At 35.9% G+C, this 18,972-nt stretch overlaps 2 protein-coding genes across 8 annotated transcripts in view; one reads left to right on the plus strand and one right to left on the minus strand.

Moving 5' to 3' along the window:
* zfh2 (Zn finger homeodomain 2) overlaps nt 1-18,972 on the plus strand; it is a 441,349-nt gene that overhangs the window by 144,888 nt on the left and 277,489 nt on the right. The gene's annotated exons all lie outside the window — the stretch shown is intronic.
* On the minus strand, nt 215-778 carry LOC141448771 (uncharacterized). Its single transcript, XM_074117377.1, has one exon. It carries the CDS (start codon nt 776-778, stop codon nt 215-217), a length of 564 nt encoding a protein of 187 aa, XP_073973478.1.

Consider the following 18,972-nt stretch of genomic DNA (forward strand, 5'->3'; position numbering starts at 1 on the left):
CCCTTTTTGGGGGGGGGATTCAGAAATTATTTCAGGGAGGTTATACACGTAAACGCATTAAGATATCAGCTGATTAAAAATTAAATTAATAATTAAAAACAGCTGATAATAAAACATTTGTTTACTTGTTTGTTTTTAAAAAAAATTAATACGCTTCCAAGCGTTTTTAAACAACTATAGTATATATATATTTTTTTTTTTCTAATGCCATACATCATTGGCGCTCGGCCATTAGATGTCTCGCAGCCCAATAGATTTTCACTCTTGAAGAGAGCTCGTCAGTAGTGGCAGTCAAATGGGACAGGGCTTCGCACTCAAAAAGATGGTCTCCTGTCATGTGCCCGTCTCCGCAAAGCACACAGTTCGGGTTGTTAACTACCCCGATTTTAAATAAGTGTGCCTGCAGGTAATCGTGTCCAGTGACCAAGCGAAAACAGGCCACCGCTACGCTCCGAGACAGATTATTTGGCAGCACATTATCCCTCAAGATAGCCCATCGTTTGCCCTGTGATTGTGTGGTGTGCAGCTCCGCCGTTCTCTTTTTAGCTTTTGTCCGGCAGATTCGTCTTGTGGTCTCAAAAGGAATGGACTCTTCAGGCTGTGTCATATTTGCTGACAGCTTGGCGAGTCTGTCAGCTTCCTCATTCCCGCTGAGGCCACAATGGCTGGGGATCCATTGTAAAATTACCCTCACATTTTCCTCGATGAGGTCGTTAATTATTTTACGACATTGAATTACATCGAGAGAGTCGGTCGCAGCCCAAGTAGTCAATGCCATTATCGCGGCCTGCGAATCGATAAAAAGGACTACATTCTTAATCGCCATATTAACAATGCATTTTAGGGCTAAAAGGACCGCTCTGACCTCCCCATCGAAATTAGAGGCCACTCTTCCTACTGGTTCCGCCAAACTGAAAGCAGAGCTATAAACCCCTGCACCTACAATACCACTAGCGCTTACAGCTGACCCATCCTGTATACACATGCAGCCAAAGGCTGTCCGGGTACCTATTATGGATGGTTTCTAAGGCAAGGTCTTTTAATTCATATGCTGGAGTTTCTCCTTTATTCACATCTTTGATGAGATGCACCAATCCTTTGGCAAGGTGCCTTTGACGCATCTCACCCAGCAGCGGAAATAACTGTCTTTCTATCTACTATAGTGTAGGTTTATTTTATTAGTTAAGTACGGAGTCCCCTTTCCCCTTTTTTTTGGGGGGGGGCTTCAGAAATTATTTTAGGGAGGTTATACACGTAAACGCATTAAGATATCAGCTGATTAAAAATTAAATTAATAATTAAAAACAGCTGGTAAAACATTTGTTCATTTGTTTTTGTATTTGAATCCAATGATAAGCTCATCGAAGGCTTCAAATTCTGAAAAGCATTCAGACAGATTTGAAGAAAGCAATATGCAGCAATGAAAATAACCTCATAAAGTAAAAAACGAAATTATTTAATAAAAAAAAAAAAAACCGTATGAATACGCTGTTATTAAAAAAAACGCTCAACCTTTCAATGAATGAGATCTGCAATAGTGATCATAAAAATAAAAATAGATAATAAAAAAGTAAAAACAAAAAAAAAAGCCGATATTATTAAAATGTTATCTCTGAATACAAGATTATACATCTGATAAAAACGGACAAACAATACGCGACGGCGTACATACATCGAACAAACGGAACACCATGTTGCACACACGTCGTGTTAATAATAGCGAATAGCGATTATTTCATTAGTTTCCTACAGGCAATCGATTATGTCATCTTGATTACCCACATAGAGGGTGAGGAAGAAGGGAGGGTGAATAGGGCATCTGATGATTCTTGCTTAAATCAATAAAAAACGAAATAATATATATATATATCTAGCAGCACAAGCTCTGTAATTAGACATCGATCCTGAATGTTAATCGAGAAGTGTCTCTATTGTTGTAATATATTACAGGATTGTTGTATGTGTGTGAGAGACGGGGTGGGAGCCTCACTTTCAACCAAATATTTTCAGTTTTTTTTATTTTTGTTTATTTAATGAAGCAATTGGTACTTAAATAAATAAGCTATAAGCTTAATCGATTAAAATGTAACATCGTTCCAATAAACAATATTAATTACTTTAGTACCTTATCGATGCAAACCACTGTGGATTATAACGTGAGCCATATTTCAAACAGTTGAAAGATTTATTTACTTTTATTGGAAAAATGTGAAAACTTTCATGTTTAAACATGCAGTCAAATTTCCAAACTGAGGCCGAAATTTTAAAAAAACAAATTAGTAACCCAAACTGCTCTCTATTAGCTGTAACAGCCCCATTGCATTGAATTAGTGTACCTACTTTAAAAAGAAAAAAAAATTGGTTAGCTCGATTTAGGCATTAAGAACACAGTGGAAATCGAAGACTATTTGATAGTTACGTTCATTGGAGCGCCGTTGACTGCAAAAGTACACCGATGGATCAGGTTCAAGAATTCCATTTAGGGGCCGGCTATTGGTCGAAGTATTTTTTAAGAAAGTCCAATACCCATTTAGTCGCCAAACATCAAACCAAAAGGCTAAAGGAGCTAAAGGCCACCCACTTAGCCCAGAAATTAGGTCACAGCAAGAAATTCTAATTTTGGATTCCAATCTGCAACATTATGGCTCCTAAACCCTACAAAATGGATTTATCCATTCCCTTCGAGTCTGATTCAATAAAATTCCACAATCACAAAATCCAGAACTTCTTGTCATATCATGATAATCCTCTTTGTACAACAGTTTACCCAACTAAAGCTTAAGTCAACTAAAGCGCAGTGGCCTCGTGATCATCTTCACCCAATTCCAACGCCATGATGTGATACCTACCCCGGTGGACATCTTCAGATGTCAGTAGTGCCTTTATATTCTAGACTGAAATTTGCTAGCAGTAAGGTTTTACAGTTGCAAAATAAATAAGTGGCCAAAAAATAAAAAAGTAAGTAAATAGTAATTGCCTATTTTTTCAGGCGGGGCTTTACGTCCAACTGCCAATTAGGTGACGTGGACGGAGGCAACTAGCAAACACACTTTACTATAAATTTCTTTTATTAACCATTAAATAATATCCAAGACCTAGAACTGGGGAATCGAACCCACTAAACCAACAATACATCTTAGCTTTGCAGGTCTAGCCTCTAACCGCCTAACATACTTTATTGTAAATTTCTCATATTAACCATTAAATAAAATCCAAGGCCTAGATACTGGGAATCGAACCCACTAAACCAACAATACATCTTAGCTTTGCGGGTCTAGCCCATAACCGCCTAAGATACTTTACTGCAAATTTCTCTTATTAACCATTAAATAAAGTCCAAGACCTATAGTCCGGGAATCGAACCCACTAAACCAACAATACATCTTAGCTTTGCGGGTCTACCCTCTAACCGCTCGGCTATCGTGGCGTCTAATAATAATAATACGTACTTTTGTGTAATTAGAAATAATTTTAATTAAATAAAAATAATTCAAGATCAATGTAGCAGTGACAGCTGATTGAAATCATCTGATAATAACCTTACCAGAGTAGAACCTGCCCACAGTGCACCTCCATTCATTCATGACCAAATCAAAACAGGTCAACACCTGATGTAGGTTCCATCAAAACGTTGGTACAGCCAATATTATCATTTTATTTCTTTTATTCGATCAATGCGTGCTCTTTTTTTTTGGTTTACTGGATTAATTTTCCTTTTTCCTCGAATTCTTTACATATATTTGCGTGTCTTCTGTGTGATAATCAGTTTTCAAGAACTGCTAGTTCCCTCTGCTGGCAAAAAGAAAATAATTACGTAATAATATTTAAATCGAAATGTTATTTTTCAACATGAAAACAATTTTTTGTTAGTTCACAACTTTTTTTTTTACTTTTTAGAAAAATACGTAACATTAAAACATTTGCTGTACTTCAATTTAAAAGCAAAATCAAGCTTTTAGCTGAACTGAACAAAACAAGCAAATTAATTAATAAGCAGAATCTTTCCACTTAGTATCTGTCGCCGGAAAACACAAGTCGAGTTGTGTTCAACACGGACAGTCCCAAAAAAGGAAGTATAGACTGATAATGAAACAGGTTTATCCTCGTCTTGACTCCACTTCATTCATCGCTTCTTCACCTATTACAGCCGTTCCTTTCTACTCTCTTTTTTTTCCAAGTTATTTTTTTGTATTTTGTTTTTGTTTTTTACACTACATTAATCCGGCGTTAGTTGCAATTTATTTTTAGTTTTCATTACGATAATAGTTTAAGCTGGGTGTCAAATTCAATCGGAACCATTACCAGAACATATTACCATGAGCCGACGATGAAGTAATATGTAAAATAAAGTAAATGCCTATTTTTTCAGGCGGGCTTTACGTCCAACTACCAATTAGGTGTCATGGACGGAGGCAACTAGCAAACATACTTTACTATAAATTTCTTTTATCAACCATTAAATAAAATCCAAGGCCTAAACCAGGGGAATCGAACCCACTAAACCAACAATACATCTTAGCATTGCGGGTCTAGCCTCTTAACCGCTCGGCTATCGTGGCGCCTACTTACATTTATGGAATGAGCAAAAAAGCGCATGTTTATTAACAGTTTTATTATTGATCATTCGTTCTGCAAATCCGGAGCCCCATCACTCGCATCCTCTTTGGCATCACTTGCCTCATATTGGGGCGTTGCCATGAGCCGACGATGAATATACAGAACAAAGACAAAAGACTTTTATGTATTTAAATGAAGAAGTAACAACAAATCAGCTACTTACCCATTAATGCATCCTAGAGAACAGCTGATAAGCTAACTGCAACACATGTTCTACAATTTAGACTACCTCCCAGCTGGACGAAGTAGGAATTCCCAAAATAAAAGTAAAGTAATTGCCTATTTTTTCAGGCGGGGCTTTACGTCCAACTGCCTAAATTAGGTGCTGTGGACGGAGGCGACTAGCAAACATACTTTACTATAAAGTTCTCATATTAACCATTAAATAAAATCCAAGGCCTAGATACTGGGAATCGAACCCACTAAACTAACAATACATCTTAGCTTTGCGGGTCTAGCCCATAACCGCCTAACATACTTTACTGCAAATTTCTCTTATTAACCATTAAATAAAGTCCAAGACCTATAGTCCGGGAATCGAACCCACTAAACCAACAATACATCTTAGCTTTGCGGGTCTTGCCTATAACCGCCTAACATACTTTACTATAAAGTTCTCATATTAACCATTAAATAAAATCCAAGGCCTAAGACCGAGAGAATCGAACCCACTAAACCAACAATACACCTTAGCATTGCGGGTCTAGGCTCAAACCGCTCAACTATCGTGGCGCATCATTTTCCCATCTAAATGTGCCCCCTTCAATTACAGAACTATTTTTTCACATTCACCTCCAAAATATGCGAAAATTAATTTTTTCAAAAAAAAAAATTGTAGAATTTAATAGTTTCTTGAAAGTCTAAAAAGTGACGAACTTGTATCTTGTTCTTGATACTTAAAGTTGGAGGCGTGGTTAAAATTGAGTTTAAAAAAAAAAAAAAAACAAATCCTCAACTTAAAGTACCTCTCTGGATTCAACGGATTTTTCACTTTCTCCAAAATTACTTCTAGGCTTCTCTCGGTAAAGTTCGAACTGTTTGGGGATAGACTTCATTGCCGGAAGTATATTAATGAGTCAGATACCGGAGAATTGAAAATCCTGTGTTTTCAGCAGATTTTGCTTAAGAAACGCTTAAACAACAGACAGAACTAGATAAATATACTGTTTTTTTCCCCCCCCATGTTTTACTGGTTACATTGGTTCAAGTTTTACATTGTGTGCTGGTTATGACAAGCAAATAATACCGGTGAGAATAATGGTGGATAAAAGATTATCATAGAAGTAGCGTGAAATCTGACAGAGTGAAGATTCCTGTTGGAGGTGTACTAGTAGTGGTTGTGGTTGTTGTTGTTGTGAGCGTGCATTTGTGTGTCAGTTCTGTTCCTCAGAACAGACAATCCTGGCATCATCCCAAATTCACATTTGGCCCCCTCAACTAGTTTAGTGTGTGTGTGTGTGTGTGTGTGTACGGCTCTCCCATATTAATAAATTTCAATAATTAACTATCCCAGTGAGAAGAGGCTTCTGTGTTATTAGTCCCGCTTTTTCTAGCCACAGCCTTCCTATTTTTAGATGAAGTTTCTTTTATTAGAAATCCCACTGTTTGCGAAGAGCACAAGAAGCCCCATTCTAGCTTGAAGTAGCCCATTTTGATGAGTGTAAAATAAATAAAAAATAAAAATAAAAATAAAAGATCAGAAATTCACTTAGATATTAATTTGAAAAAGTTGAGATATAATTTGTCACTAAATACTTTATATAAAATAATAAATGTGTTAGTGTACCTATTTATAAAATCATTTTTCATTTCACTACCATATTATTTATTTCCTTTGAATGAAGATGAACCCAACATATCATGATGATAAATAACATCAAGGACTGATGATGGGTAACCAAATCCATAAATATTACCTTTACAACTGACTTGTGTCACTTTCCAAAAAAAAAAAAAAGATGGCACCGCACATTTAATAAATTTTGCCAAGTATTTAAAAAATAAAATCTAATGTGAACACTTCGATGACTTGCCACGTTAACTGTTTCCGGTTGTGCGCCACGATAACCGAGAGGTGAGGCCGGACATTTCATGGGCTGAGTTTTTCAGAGCTTTTAGATAAATATTAAATATGGGTTATAGTTAATTTTCTCAGTGGAAGCTGAACTTAGCTGATACGTTAAGATTACCTCATCAAGCTGAACTTACTGCAGTCTCTTGACAGTTCAATCATTCAAACCACTTCAAATTTGACTAATAATGAGAAACTTATATTTCAAAAAAACTGAATGAAAATAACAAACGAGATACGCAAAACATATTGTTGCAAAAGAGAAAGAGAAAGAGGAGAATAGGATAGGAGAAGAAAAGGAGGAGAAACGGATATTAGAGTGAGAAATCCGTTTGAGTTAGATAGTTGTTATTGAGTTGTACCAGTTAAAGACATTAATTTGTTTCAAGTAGTACATATAGGAGTTTGTTATTTAAGGTTGCTAGGTAACGGATTGTTGTTTTTTTAAGGTTGCTAGGTAACGGACGGTTTCGGGTTGGATTATAACCTCTAAGAGGTTCCTTTTTTGAGAGTTCAGTTTTTTTTTTTTTTTTTTTTTTTTTTTAAAGTTGTTTATTTGAGGTATTTATTGAATCAGTTTGAGCTGTATTTTTTAAAGTTGAATAAAGCGGTGATTTGTGAAGTAATTTAACTCTTCTTTAACAGATCGCCCACCACCCCTAAACTACATAAAAGATTCAGCGTTTTTGTCGACAAAAACACAACGATTAAATGGGTACTCCCAATTATTTCCATGGACAAAAAATAAAATCATTGCAAACCTTCTGCATCAAGTTGAATACGACGATTTGTTACGCAGTGGTTGATGTTTTGTCTAGAGGAGCACACAACTCTTAAGCAACTGTAATAATAAATATTCTGTCTTAAGATTTTGTTTATTTTATTTTATTTTTATTTTTACTCTTTCCTATTACTAGTTTCCCATATGTTCACCATGTTTGATGGAAAATCATTGCGATTTTACGGGTGAAATCTCAAGAAAAAGTGAAAAATCTATTCTATAAAGTCTGCACTTACGGTGGAAGAATTTTGATCTCGAAAATAAGTATTTTTTTTGGGGGTGGTGGGCCCCAAAAGGAATATAAAGTTTCAAGCTTACTGGAATTTTTAATGTACTCAAAAAAAAAATATGTTTATACGCAAAAGTTTTTTTTTTGAAAATTACCACTTTTGTTTGGACTTAAGAGTAAACTTGATTTTGATCGAAATACTTTTCTTAAAAGGTTAGAGAAATTAAAAAAAACCAGTTCTGCCTCTCCATCCACTTCTAGCTCCAGAAAGCTGCCAGTAATTAATTATGAGCGCAAGTTCAGGATAAAATTCGGCCACAGGAAATAAAGTTTATATCCTCCAAGTGATCGAAAGAGCTGAAACATATTTTATGCCAATTTTTGTCTTAAGCATACTTAAGGAATTTCTCTTTTTACATCTAATATGCTCCATGCGTAGCCACACATTGAGCGAACAGGACCAAAATAGCCACAAATGAGTCAATGTAAGCACCACTCTTTCCCTTTCAACTAATCATTCATCAGGCAAACTGCCAACGTCTACACAATAGCCATTACTGAAGGAACAACACGTTAAATGAATGAAATGGAAGGTCCTTAGAAATCTTAACAAAGTGTCGCCAAATGTAGCCCCAGATTTTGAACCTATTTCTTGTCTGAGGAGACTTGATTATTTCGTAAAATAATTTACTATATGGAGGTTTATATCACCATGAAATTATTGTTTAATTATTATATTAGCCACATGCCAATTCTACTGCCACAGATATTCTTTAATTTTACTGTACATACCTTAATCCAGAGGTGTCAAACTCAATTAAACGACGGGGCCACTTTGGTGCAACAGGCAAGATTCACACGGGCCACAACATATTTACAAAATTTTCTTTAGTTTACCAATATCTGGGGATTCAGAGACTAAGAAAAGACAATCTTCATTAAGGTAGATGGATGTTTATCCAGTCAATCTTGATCTGTATGCTGTTTTATTTAGTTTCATAAACGGAAATAGTTGCTCACACAAGAACGTACTCCAAAAATAGCACAAAATTTGTACACTTAAACATTTTTGGATATTTCTCACCTGAATATATATTGTGGGAATTCCTACTTCGTCCAGCTGGGAATTAGGCGCCACGGTAGCCGAGCGGTTTGAGGCTAGACCCGCAATGCTAAGATGTATTGTTGGTTTAGTGGGTTCGATTCCCTGTGTCCTAGGTCTTGGATTTTATTTAATGGTTAATATGAGAAATTTATAGTAAAGAATGTTAGGCGGTTGGAGGCTAGACCCGCAATGCTAAGATGTATTGTTGGTTTAGTGGGTTCGATTCTTCTGGTCTAGGCCTTGGATTTTATTTAATGGTTAATATGAGAACTTTATAGTAAAGTATGTTAGGCGGTTATAGGCTAGACCCACAATGCTAAGATGTATTGTTGGTTTAGTGGGTTCGATTCTTCTGGTCTAGGCCTTGGATTTTATTTAATGGTTAATATGAGAACTTTATAGTAAAGAATGTTAGGCGGTTATAGGCTAGACCCGCAATGCTAAGATGTATTGTTGGTTTAGTGGGTTCGATTCCCAGTGTCTAGGCCTTGGATTTTATTTAATGGTTAATATGAGAAATTTATAGTAAAGAATGTTAGGCGGTTATAGGCTAGACCCGCAATGCTAAGATGTATTGTTGGTTTAGTGGGTTCGATTCTTCTGGTCTAGGCCTTGGATTTTATTTAATGGTTAATATGAGAAATTTATAGTAAAGAATGTTAGGCGGTTTGATGCTAGACCCGCAATGCTAAGATGTATTGTTGGTTTAGTGGGTTCGATTCCCCGGTGTCTAGGCCTTGGATTTTATTTAATAGTTAATAAAAGAAATTAATAGTAAAGTATGTTTGCTAGTCGCCTCCGTCCACGATCCACCTAATTTGCTAGTTGGACGTAAAGCCCTCCTATAAAAATAGGCATTGCTTTACTTTACTTTTTAATTAGAATTGTAATTATTATTAATTTTTATAGATTTAGTAATAAACATCTTTTTAAACAGTGCTGCCACTTTTTATCTATCTTTAGAGTAACAGCATTATACCAAACCTTTAAAGAAATAAATAGAACTGTTCGCTGAATCATTTCATTGCCATTATTCTCTGGCATAGATAAAAATCACTTGAAGACATCTGTTTTTACTGAATATATTTTTATTTATTATTATTAGAAATATTATTTATTTCTTATAAAATGTATTAACTTTATTTTATAAATCCAATATTTTATTTTTTTTATGGACAGTTACGAAAATAATTTTAGAATTTTCAAGGTAAAATATGTTACCTTTAGGTTTTAAAAATAGCTATCACAAAATTCTGGTAACATTTTTTACTTTGGTTACAAATTTATGCAAGTCCAAACATGTTTACATGGTTAGGGGCTGTAAATAATTCTGATTTAAATAATAAATTTTGGTAGTAATAAAAAATAAATATAAAAAAGATGGAATTTATCGAAAAACAACACTTTATTTATTTTTTATTTTTTTGTAATACATAGATGTTCTAACCACATCTTAAATGGAACACGACATGGCAACAAACTCGTGGAGTTAAATAAATAGAAATTGTTGTACATTGAAGAAAAAACATATGTACAGATATACTTACATTTCTTTACACACTAAGCTGTAAAAACTTCAAATTTTGGTGTAACTACTCGCTAGGCGAGGTCAGTGTAGAATTTCTACTTAGATCGTGGATTGGTATAGGTCTTGGCCTTCTAGATAGCCATGACTACTTATAAGGAAGAAATTACGCATCACAAATACGAGTATAATGCGGTTATTCAGTTGATCGTAGGGTTTTTTAAAGGGTCATCATAGTTAAAAAAGGTAACACCTGAATCGCACTTGTAGGTTCCGTCACGAGGAAGTGGAAACGGAACTACAAGTGCTGTAATAGTGTGACCTATATTCCATCCATAACTTCATACTTCGCTCAGTCTCCTAAGTCTACTTGAACTGGCAGAATATAAATAGTATCTAACTAATGGATGCCTTAATCGCCTTTCTTCGTGTCGTGGCCATGCTGAGTATCTCCAATGGAATAAAAGTAAAGTAATCGCCCCATTTTTCTTATCAGGTGGGGCTTAATGTCCAACTACCAATTAGGTGTCGTGGACGGTGGGGAGCAGAAGCTCATACTTTACTATAAACAATTTTTGTCTAACAAATAAAAAGCAGTCATATGCAGGTCGAACTGGGGATCTCCCACTTACACAGCCACGCTCTTGACCACTAGACCAACACCCGCCCCTTCAATGGAATACAATCTACCATGGAAGGCTTCCTTTTTTTTTGGTCCAGCTACTCTTAGACCATTCAGCCTTCGGCACTCATTGTATTGGGCTAGGCAAATGCTGGAGAAGTGAGGGTATCAGCATTTTGGGATATTTCACTAGCTAGCGCTAGATAAGCTCTTCTCTCTTCCAGATACGTCCAGGATGACTTCTTTTGCCTATCAGTAGGATTTAATTGAAGATTACCTTACTTAGAGGCATGCTCTAAGGAGCGGTTGTTTCACGGGGGCGAGATCCACCACGTGGAGATGGAATTAGGATTTTTTGCTCCTCCGGATAGTTTTTCTTGCTCGGTCTTTTATCCAGTTAGGATTCTGCTTAGGCTGTTTGAACTGACCTGCTGGAAGTTTGTTCAAATCAGTACATTATAAATAGCCAATCAAATCTTTTTTTCTTTTCTTTTTAACACAATTTAAAAACTGCTGTTAAAAAAAAGTAGTTTACCATTGGCAACGTTCATGTTCAACAGCACGAGAAAATTCCTAATTTATTTAATTGCAGATGCTAGTACAGCACTTTAATTAAATTAGTACAGTGAGCGTATTAAAGTAGGAAATAAAAATTGTAATCTGGAGAGATAGACCCCCCCAGTCACTTGATGCTATAATTCTTTGGCGGTTACGGGTGGCGGGGGAAGGGGGTGAGGAGACGCGAGGAGGCGAGAGAATAAAAGAGTTATTTTTACTTTCAGCGAGTGTTAGTTAGTTAATGAAAGAATGTTAATTCTTTTTAAAAGCTATTCACGCATGCGCACTCACTCTCTGAATACTGTGAGCGTTAGTTGCTACACAATATGCTACGTGAAATAATCTTAAAAAAAAAAAAAAAAAACAACCAACTAATCTGAATGTTTACTGTAGCGTGGAAAGTAGAAATGAGATCCATTCCAGGGACCATTTCGTCGTCGTGCAATGTCTGCCGGTGTTAGCTAACACTGGAATGGAACGGGTTAGACGGAAAGAGACAAGAGTACGGTATCCGGTTGTACGGAGGGGACTTGGCCCCCATATAGAGTGGATTTGTTAATCGCTACTTTTTTAGCAGCCAGTCGCGACCACCATTTTTTTTTTTCTTTTTTTTTAGCCTATTTATATATTATGAGCATACGTAATATTAGTGTCACGGTATTAACTGACATTATACAAAAATTAAATTGTATATAATATACATTCGTATATGTATAATACACTTCGTTGATGACGTTCACCAGCTAAATCAACCTTCCACTCTGTAAATTAATTAAAAATAGTATATATTTTATTTTTTACGTTTATAAGAGAGTATTTTTGGATTTAGGCCAGAATTGTGTCTTGTCTTAGCTATTAAGGACTTAGTGTGTTTGTTGTTGTCGTAAAACGGACGTCTAGTTGATCATGAAAGGCCCAAGGGAATCCCCGCTTGTATTCACCTTATTTAAAAAAAAAAAATCAAAATAACTGAATGAATTTTAATTAACCAAGAAATAGAAGTTCTATTTTTACTTTAATTTACTTTCACCTACCATTTGCTTTGAATTTTTAATTATTTATATTTATGTGTAAGCATTATTTAAAAAAAATAAAATAGATTGTCAAGTTTTTCGTTTAAAAAGAAAAGCTGAGATAAACTTGAAATTTTCTTTCTAGAATTTGTGTAAGAAAATTTACATTTTGATTTCTACTACTACCCGATTTTCAATACTTTTAAGCTTAATATCAACATCATTCTTATTATTCTAAACTTGCGTTGCAACAATCTCATTTCGTCTAATTTGGGAAATCCAAAGAATTTTACTCATTTTATGAACACCACTAACTAAGCCTAGAATTGCTAGAAAAAAGTACCTAGGATTTTAAGCCAATATTTAAGACTATAATAAGAAATAGGAGGGCGCCACGATAGCTGAACGGTTATAGGCTAGACCCGCAATGCTAAGATGTATTGTTGGTTTAGTGGGTTCGATTCCCAGCGTCTAGGTCTTGGATTTTATTTAATGGTTAATATGAGAAATTTATAGTAAAGTATGTTAGGCGGTTATAGGCAAGACCCTCAATGCTAAGATGTATTGTTGGTTTAGTGGGTTCGATTCCCCCGGTCTCTAGGCCTTGGATTTTATTTCATGTTTAATATAAGAAATTTATAGTAAAGTATGTTAGGCGGTTATAAGCTAGACCCGCAATGCTGTATTGTTGGTTTAGTGGGTTCGATTTCCAGTCTCTAGGCCTTGGATTTTATTTAATGGTTAATACGAGGTGTGTTCAAAAAGTAACGGGAATTTTCGTTTTTTGAAAAAAATATTTATTTATTCATCTACATTAATATTGTCGCCTTCAAAGTAGTCCCCTTCGCATACAATACACTTGTGCCAGCGCTTTTTCCAATCCTCGAAACACTTCTGAAACTCGATCTTTGTGATAGCTTTCAGCTCTTTCAGCGATTCGCTTTTAATGTCATCTATGCTTGTAAAACGACGGCCTTTTAATGTTCTCTTTATGTTTGGAAATAGAAAAAAGTCACATGGAGCCATGTCTGGCGAATATGGAGGCTGGGGCATCGTTAAAGTTTTGTTTTTGGCCAAAAATTCACGAACAAGCAATGAAGTGTGAGCAGGTGCATTATCGTGGTGCAAAATCCATGAATTGTTTTGCCACAAATCCGGGCGTTTTTTTCGGATTGCTTCACGCAAACGGCGTTGAACTTGTAGGTAGTACTCCTTATTGATTGTTTGACCTTGTGGCAAGAATTCATGATGCACTATGCCATTAAAATCGAAGAACACAGTGAGCATAACCTTCACATTCGACCGCACTTGTCGAGCCTTTTTCGGTCTTGGCGATCCAGAATGCCTCCACTGGGACGATTGAGCCTTAGTTTCGACATCATATCCGTAAACCCATGTTTCGTCACCTGTTATAACACGTTTCAGTAGATCCGCATCGTTGTCGACTTCATTGAGTGACTCTTGAGCAACTTCCATTCTCCGCTGTTTTTGTTCGAAATTCAACAATTTTGGAACAAATTTTGCTGCCACACGTTTCATACCCAAAACATCCGAAAAAATTTCATGGCATGAGCCAATTGATATGGCAACATCATCAGCGACTTCTCTGATTGTGATTCGGCGATCGTTCATAACCATTTCTTTCACTTTTTTTCACGTTTTCATCGGTTGTTGATGTGCTTGGACGTCCAGGTCGTTCGTCATCTTCAACGTTTTCGCGGCCATCTTGGAAACGCTTATACCACTCGTAAATCCTTGTTTTACTCATAGCAGACTCACCATATGCCTTTATTAACATTTCACACACTTTATTACACTTTATTTCATTTTTTATGCAAAATTTAATACAAATTCTTTGATCCATTTTTTTTTAACAAACAAAAATCGCCAAGCTCGAAAAACACGTCTAACCTTAACGGCTGCCATTTAAGAAGTAAACAATGAATATTACTGAAAATTTTATCGTACTTCAGGGGCATGTGTACCAACATAATAAAAAAAAAAATTTTACAATCAGACTCTCCAAACCCGCGAAATTTAAAAATTCCCGTTACTTTTTGAACACACCTCGTATGACAAATAATAGTAAAGTATGTTTGCTAGTCGTCTCCGTCCACGGCACCTAATTGGTAGTTGGACGTTAAGCCACGCCTGAAAAAATAGGCGATTACTTTACTTTACTTATTTCAAAAAAGTTAAAATTTGTTTCTGCACCTTTCTCTCCCTATCCTACATCATTAAATTTACGTAACAGAAGAATATAGACGCACATACTACACTCTTCTTTGCAGTAAGGAATGTTAGGCGGTTATAGGCTAGACCCGCAATGCTAAGATGTATTGTTGGTTTAGTAGGTTTGATTCCCCCCGATCTGGGCCTTGGATTTTATTTAATGTTTGATATGAGAAATTTATAGTAAAGTATGTTTGCCTCCGTCCACGGCACCTAATTGGTAGTTGGACGTTAAGCCCCGCCTGACAAAAAATAGGCTTTACTTTACTTTGTTTTTATGTTAAATAAGAAGTGAAATTTTAAAAATTGATTCAGAGAAGTGTCACTTCGAATGCTTATTTTTTTCAGGCAGACTTTACCTCCAACTGCCAAATTTGGTTTCATAGACGTAAGCAAATTACTTATATTAACAACTATTACGTAACAAAGTTTAATCTGAACGAATGAAAAACAAACTACTATGGACGTTTACAGTTTTTTCTTTTGAGCAAAGTAATTTTAATAGTATCATGTAGATTTGTTGGAATAAAAAGATACTTTGATTATATACTCGTATGTATAAATATAGAAAACTGGTGTGGATATAAAACGAAGCTATGGGGCCGTTAATGTTTTTACATTATTAAAAGTTAGGAAATTAAAATGGAAACCAGTCAAAATAGAAAAAGAATAAAAAATCCATGAATGAATAAATCTGTCGCAGCGTGGCGGCGTTGATGATGACGCAGACTTACCGCTGAGTGGATAGCGCGATCTGTGCAGGTGATTAGGGCCCTTTATTAATTACCTACGGGCTCAGCACAGCATCCTGGGTACAGCTAGACATTTGGTCCTGCGGCACCCCGCTAAGTCTTGCCCACCAAAACAGCTACATTAACAACATCATTGTCACCCATATAAATAATTTATCACATTTTACTATCATTATTTTATTGAAATATTATATTTTACCTTTTAGTTAAACGTCTTGTATAAATATGCATCATACTTTGTTATTTTAATGTTGAATATTTGTTCTGAAATCTTGGAGAGATTTTTTTTTTTGTATTATTATTATTCTGTTTTATAGCTACTTACATCAACTTTTCAATGTAAATTACACCATTAAAAAGTGAAATCTGATAAAAATAATTTGAACTTTCAAGAAAGAAAACGAAATTTTTATTTTTTTAAAATCTTTGGATTTTTTACTGTTGAATTTATTTAGTATATTATTTAAGAATGCGGTTCCAAATTCATCGCATTTCATTATAAAGTTTTTAATCTGTTCTTTCTAGAACAGTTTCTTTTAATATTCGTTTTTTTGGGGCCCCCCTATGAATGTAAAAGTAAATTAAAATAATTGCCTTTTTTTTTTCAGACGGGCTTTATGTCCAATAATCTATACTAGGTGTCGTGGACGGAGGCGACTAGCAAACATACTTTACTGTAAATTTCTTTTTATTAACCATTAAATAAAATCCTAGACCGGGAATCGAACCCAGTACCACAATACATATTAGCTTTGCAGGTCTAGTGTCTAAACGCCTAACACACTTTATGTTACTGTAAATTTCCTTTTATTAACCATTAAATAAAATCCAAGGCCTAAGACCAGGAGAATCGAACCCACTAAACCAACAATACATCTTAGCTTTGCGGGTCTAGTCTCTTAACCGCTCGGCTACCGTGGCGTCCTCCTCCCTCATGAATTAAATAATAGCATTATTCAACGAACCAAAATGGTGGCCAGTGCCACCTAAATAATAAAAACTTTTTTTTCTATGAAATCAGTGATCCGGAAGGGTCACTTTACTGAATCTATTTTTCAGTTTTTACTTTTTCTTCAGAACGGCTTTACTGATTTTCTTGAAACAAGAATATGCCCTTTGCTCCTTTCTTTAGTTAGGTTCAAGAGTTAATTTACAAAAGATGGTGTACATGAGATCAACTGGGAAACAACAAAATGTTTATAATTTATAATAAGTAATGTATAACCTTACCTTAATTTGGATAACACCACGAAACCTTTAGTACAAGCTTCTCTAAATCTCCATCCCCCTTACTAAGCCCCTCACGATGACCTCGTGACCAGCTGCGTATGTAATGACGACTGCTTAGTCGAGAACAGTCGAGAACCTCCTGCTATAATGCCAATATCGCTGGAATGGCCATCGTTCAACGCCATTCAGGTCTTTGCGGGCTTGTTGGCCTTCAGTCGATCTGCGTACTCACTTATGGACTGATTTACAAGTCGACTTTTCCACTTGTTCCATTCATTTCTGGGCACCTTGTGAAAATCTCGATAAAGATAATAAATAAAAAAAACCAAAAAGGGATAACGAATGTGACTAGAAAATATATAAGAATATTCTTTTTATGGGAATCTTGTTATGACATCCGAGAGGAGCGAACTTACTTAGCTGGCTTTAATTATACTAAAGCTTTACATTATGTTTTATTAAAAAAGAAATCTTAATAATTGTAAGAACAATAGTTATTATCATTTTTAATATTATTTGTCGAAATATATATATAATATTTAGTGGACATATAAAATCCCGCAGTGCAGAGGGGCACTTACACACACACGGCTGCACTTTTCTATATCTATATATACTTAACTATGAAGACACACCACATAGACACTAGCTCCGTGATATCCAGCCAATGGAAAGCAGAGTCATAGCACAAGACAAACACCCAGTATTAATCTAGGAAGCATATAAGTGGTGATGGCCAGCCAGCTCTACACTTCGTCCTTTTCTGACCCCTCTACAGCATCCCTTTTTACTTCATCTTCTCCTCCTTCATAATGAACCATCTCAGAATGATCTAATGAACAAACACACTGCCTCCTCCTCCTCCTCCTGCTCCTCCTCCATTCTGCCGCCTCCCCCCTTTCCAGGACCGCTTCTGGTTCTGCCGCCTCCGCCGCCGCTGCTCTCCTCTTTCCATCCACTAAGCTCATAGTGCCCTTTTCTTATATGACTAATGCTCCCAAGGCTGCTAGGTCCGGAATTGGCAGAATTTCTCCCAGACCTCCTAAGACTTTCGGGTAGAAAGATGGAGAACTGTACGAGATAGATGGTGGTGGAGGAGAGGCAATGAGGGGTGTGGGAAATAAGAGAATGAAGCGTTTATAGGATAAGATTATAGATGTACTAAGGACAGAGGGAGAATGCAGAGAATTCTTGGTAAACCTCCTTTCATATAGAAGGGCAAGTTTTCCTAAGACTCCTGCTATATATATATACTGCCAGAAATTATGGTTATAATTACCAAGCAATATTCCCGAGTTCAACAAATTTAATTGAGGTTTTCATAGCCGCCTTATTAGTTTTATTCAATAGTTTTTCTTTCCCAATCCTTGAATATCCTAAACCACAGCAATGGGAATTGCCTGCGGCTATCCCAGTCTAAAAACTGCGAACAAACATTTCATTGACTATCTCTACAAAATTAACACATAACACACAACAATTAGGGCCTGCAAAGATAGTTGATGTGTTTTGGGGGCTTACCCCACAGGCAAGCACATTTATCACCACTCTACAGATGCACTACATTTATGCACGAACATTCATACATTTCAGGGATCTACAATACATCTTTGGTTCTCCGTGGATTTAGCTTAGTGGATACGTAGAAACCTCTTAGATAAAGTAAAGTAAAAAAAAGTAAAGTAAAGTAGTCGCCTATTTTTTCAACTACCAAATTAGGTGACGTGGACGGAGGCGACTAGCAAACACACTTTACTATAAAGTTCTTTTAATAACCACATTAAATAACATCCACAAGGCCTAGACCAGGGGGAATCGAAACCACTAAACCAACAATACATCTTAGCTTTGCGGGACTAGCCTCAAACCGCTTGGCTAACGTGGCGCCTGAAACCTCTTAGATATCTAAATGTTTAGCGGACGTTGTAGGGTTTTGCGCCAAAAATTGGAAATTTCAAATGAGTATTGATTTTAAAGGTAAAATTGATTGCCAAATTTTGGTTTTCAGGTGGCAATTTGATTCGCTCTTTTAAAATCGAAAAATTAGATGTCTGGAGTGAATCACTGGATTACTGGACTTTTTCTAAATGCATGATAAAAACTGGGTTGATTTTTGACTAAAGCTCGTTACCATCGTTGATAACGATTCAAATTATCTTTTTTTTTGGTTATGCTGCTCCCACGTAAACCACTTTGTTTCGAACTCAGGGGGCTTCAATTAGGATTATTTCCTGTTA

This window comes from Rhodnius prolixus, unplaced genomic scaffold, assembly GCF_049639745.1.
Source record: "Rhodnius prolixus isolate KJV_2025 unplaced genomic scaffold, Rpr scaffold_1, whole genome shotgun sequence".
NCBI lineage: Eukaryota > Metazoa > Arthropoda > Insecta > Hemiptera > Reduviidae > Rhodnius > Rhodnius prolixus.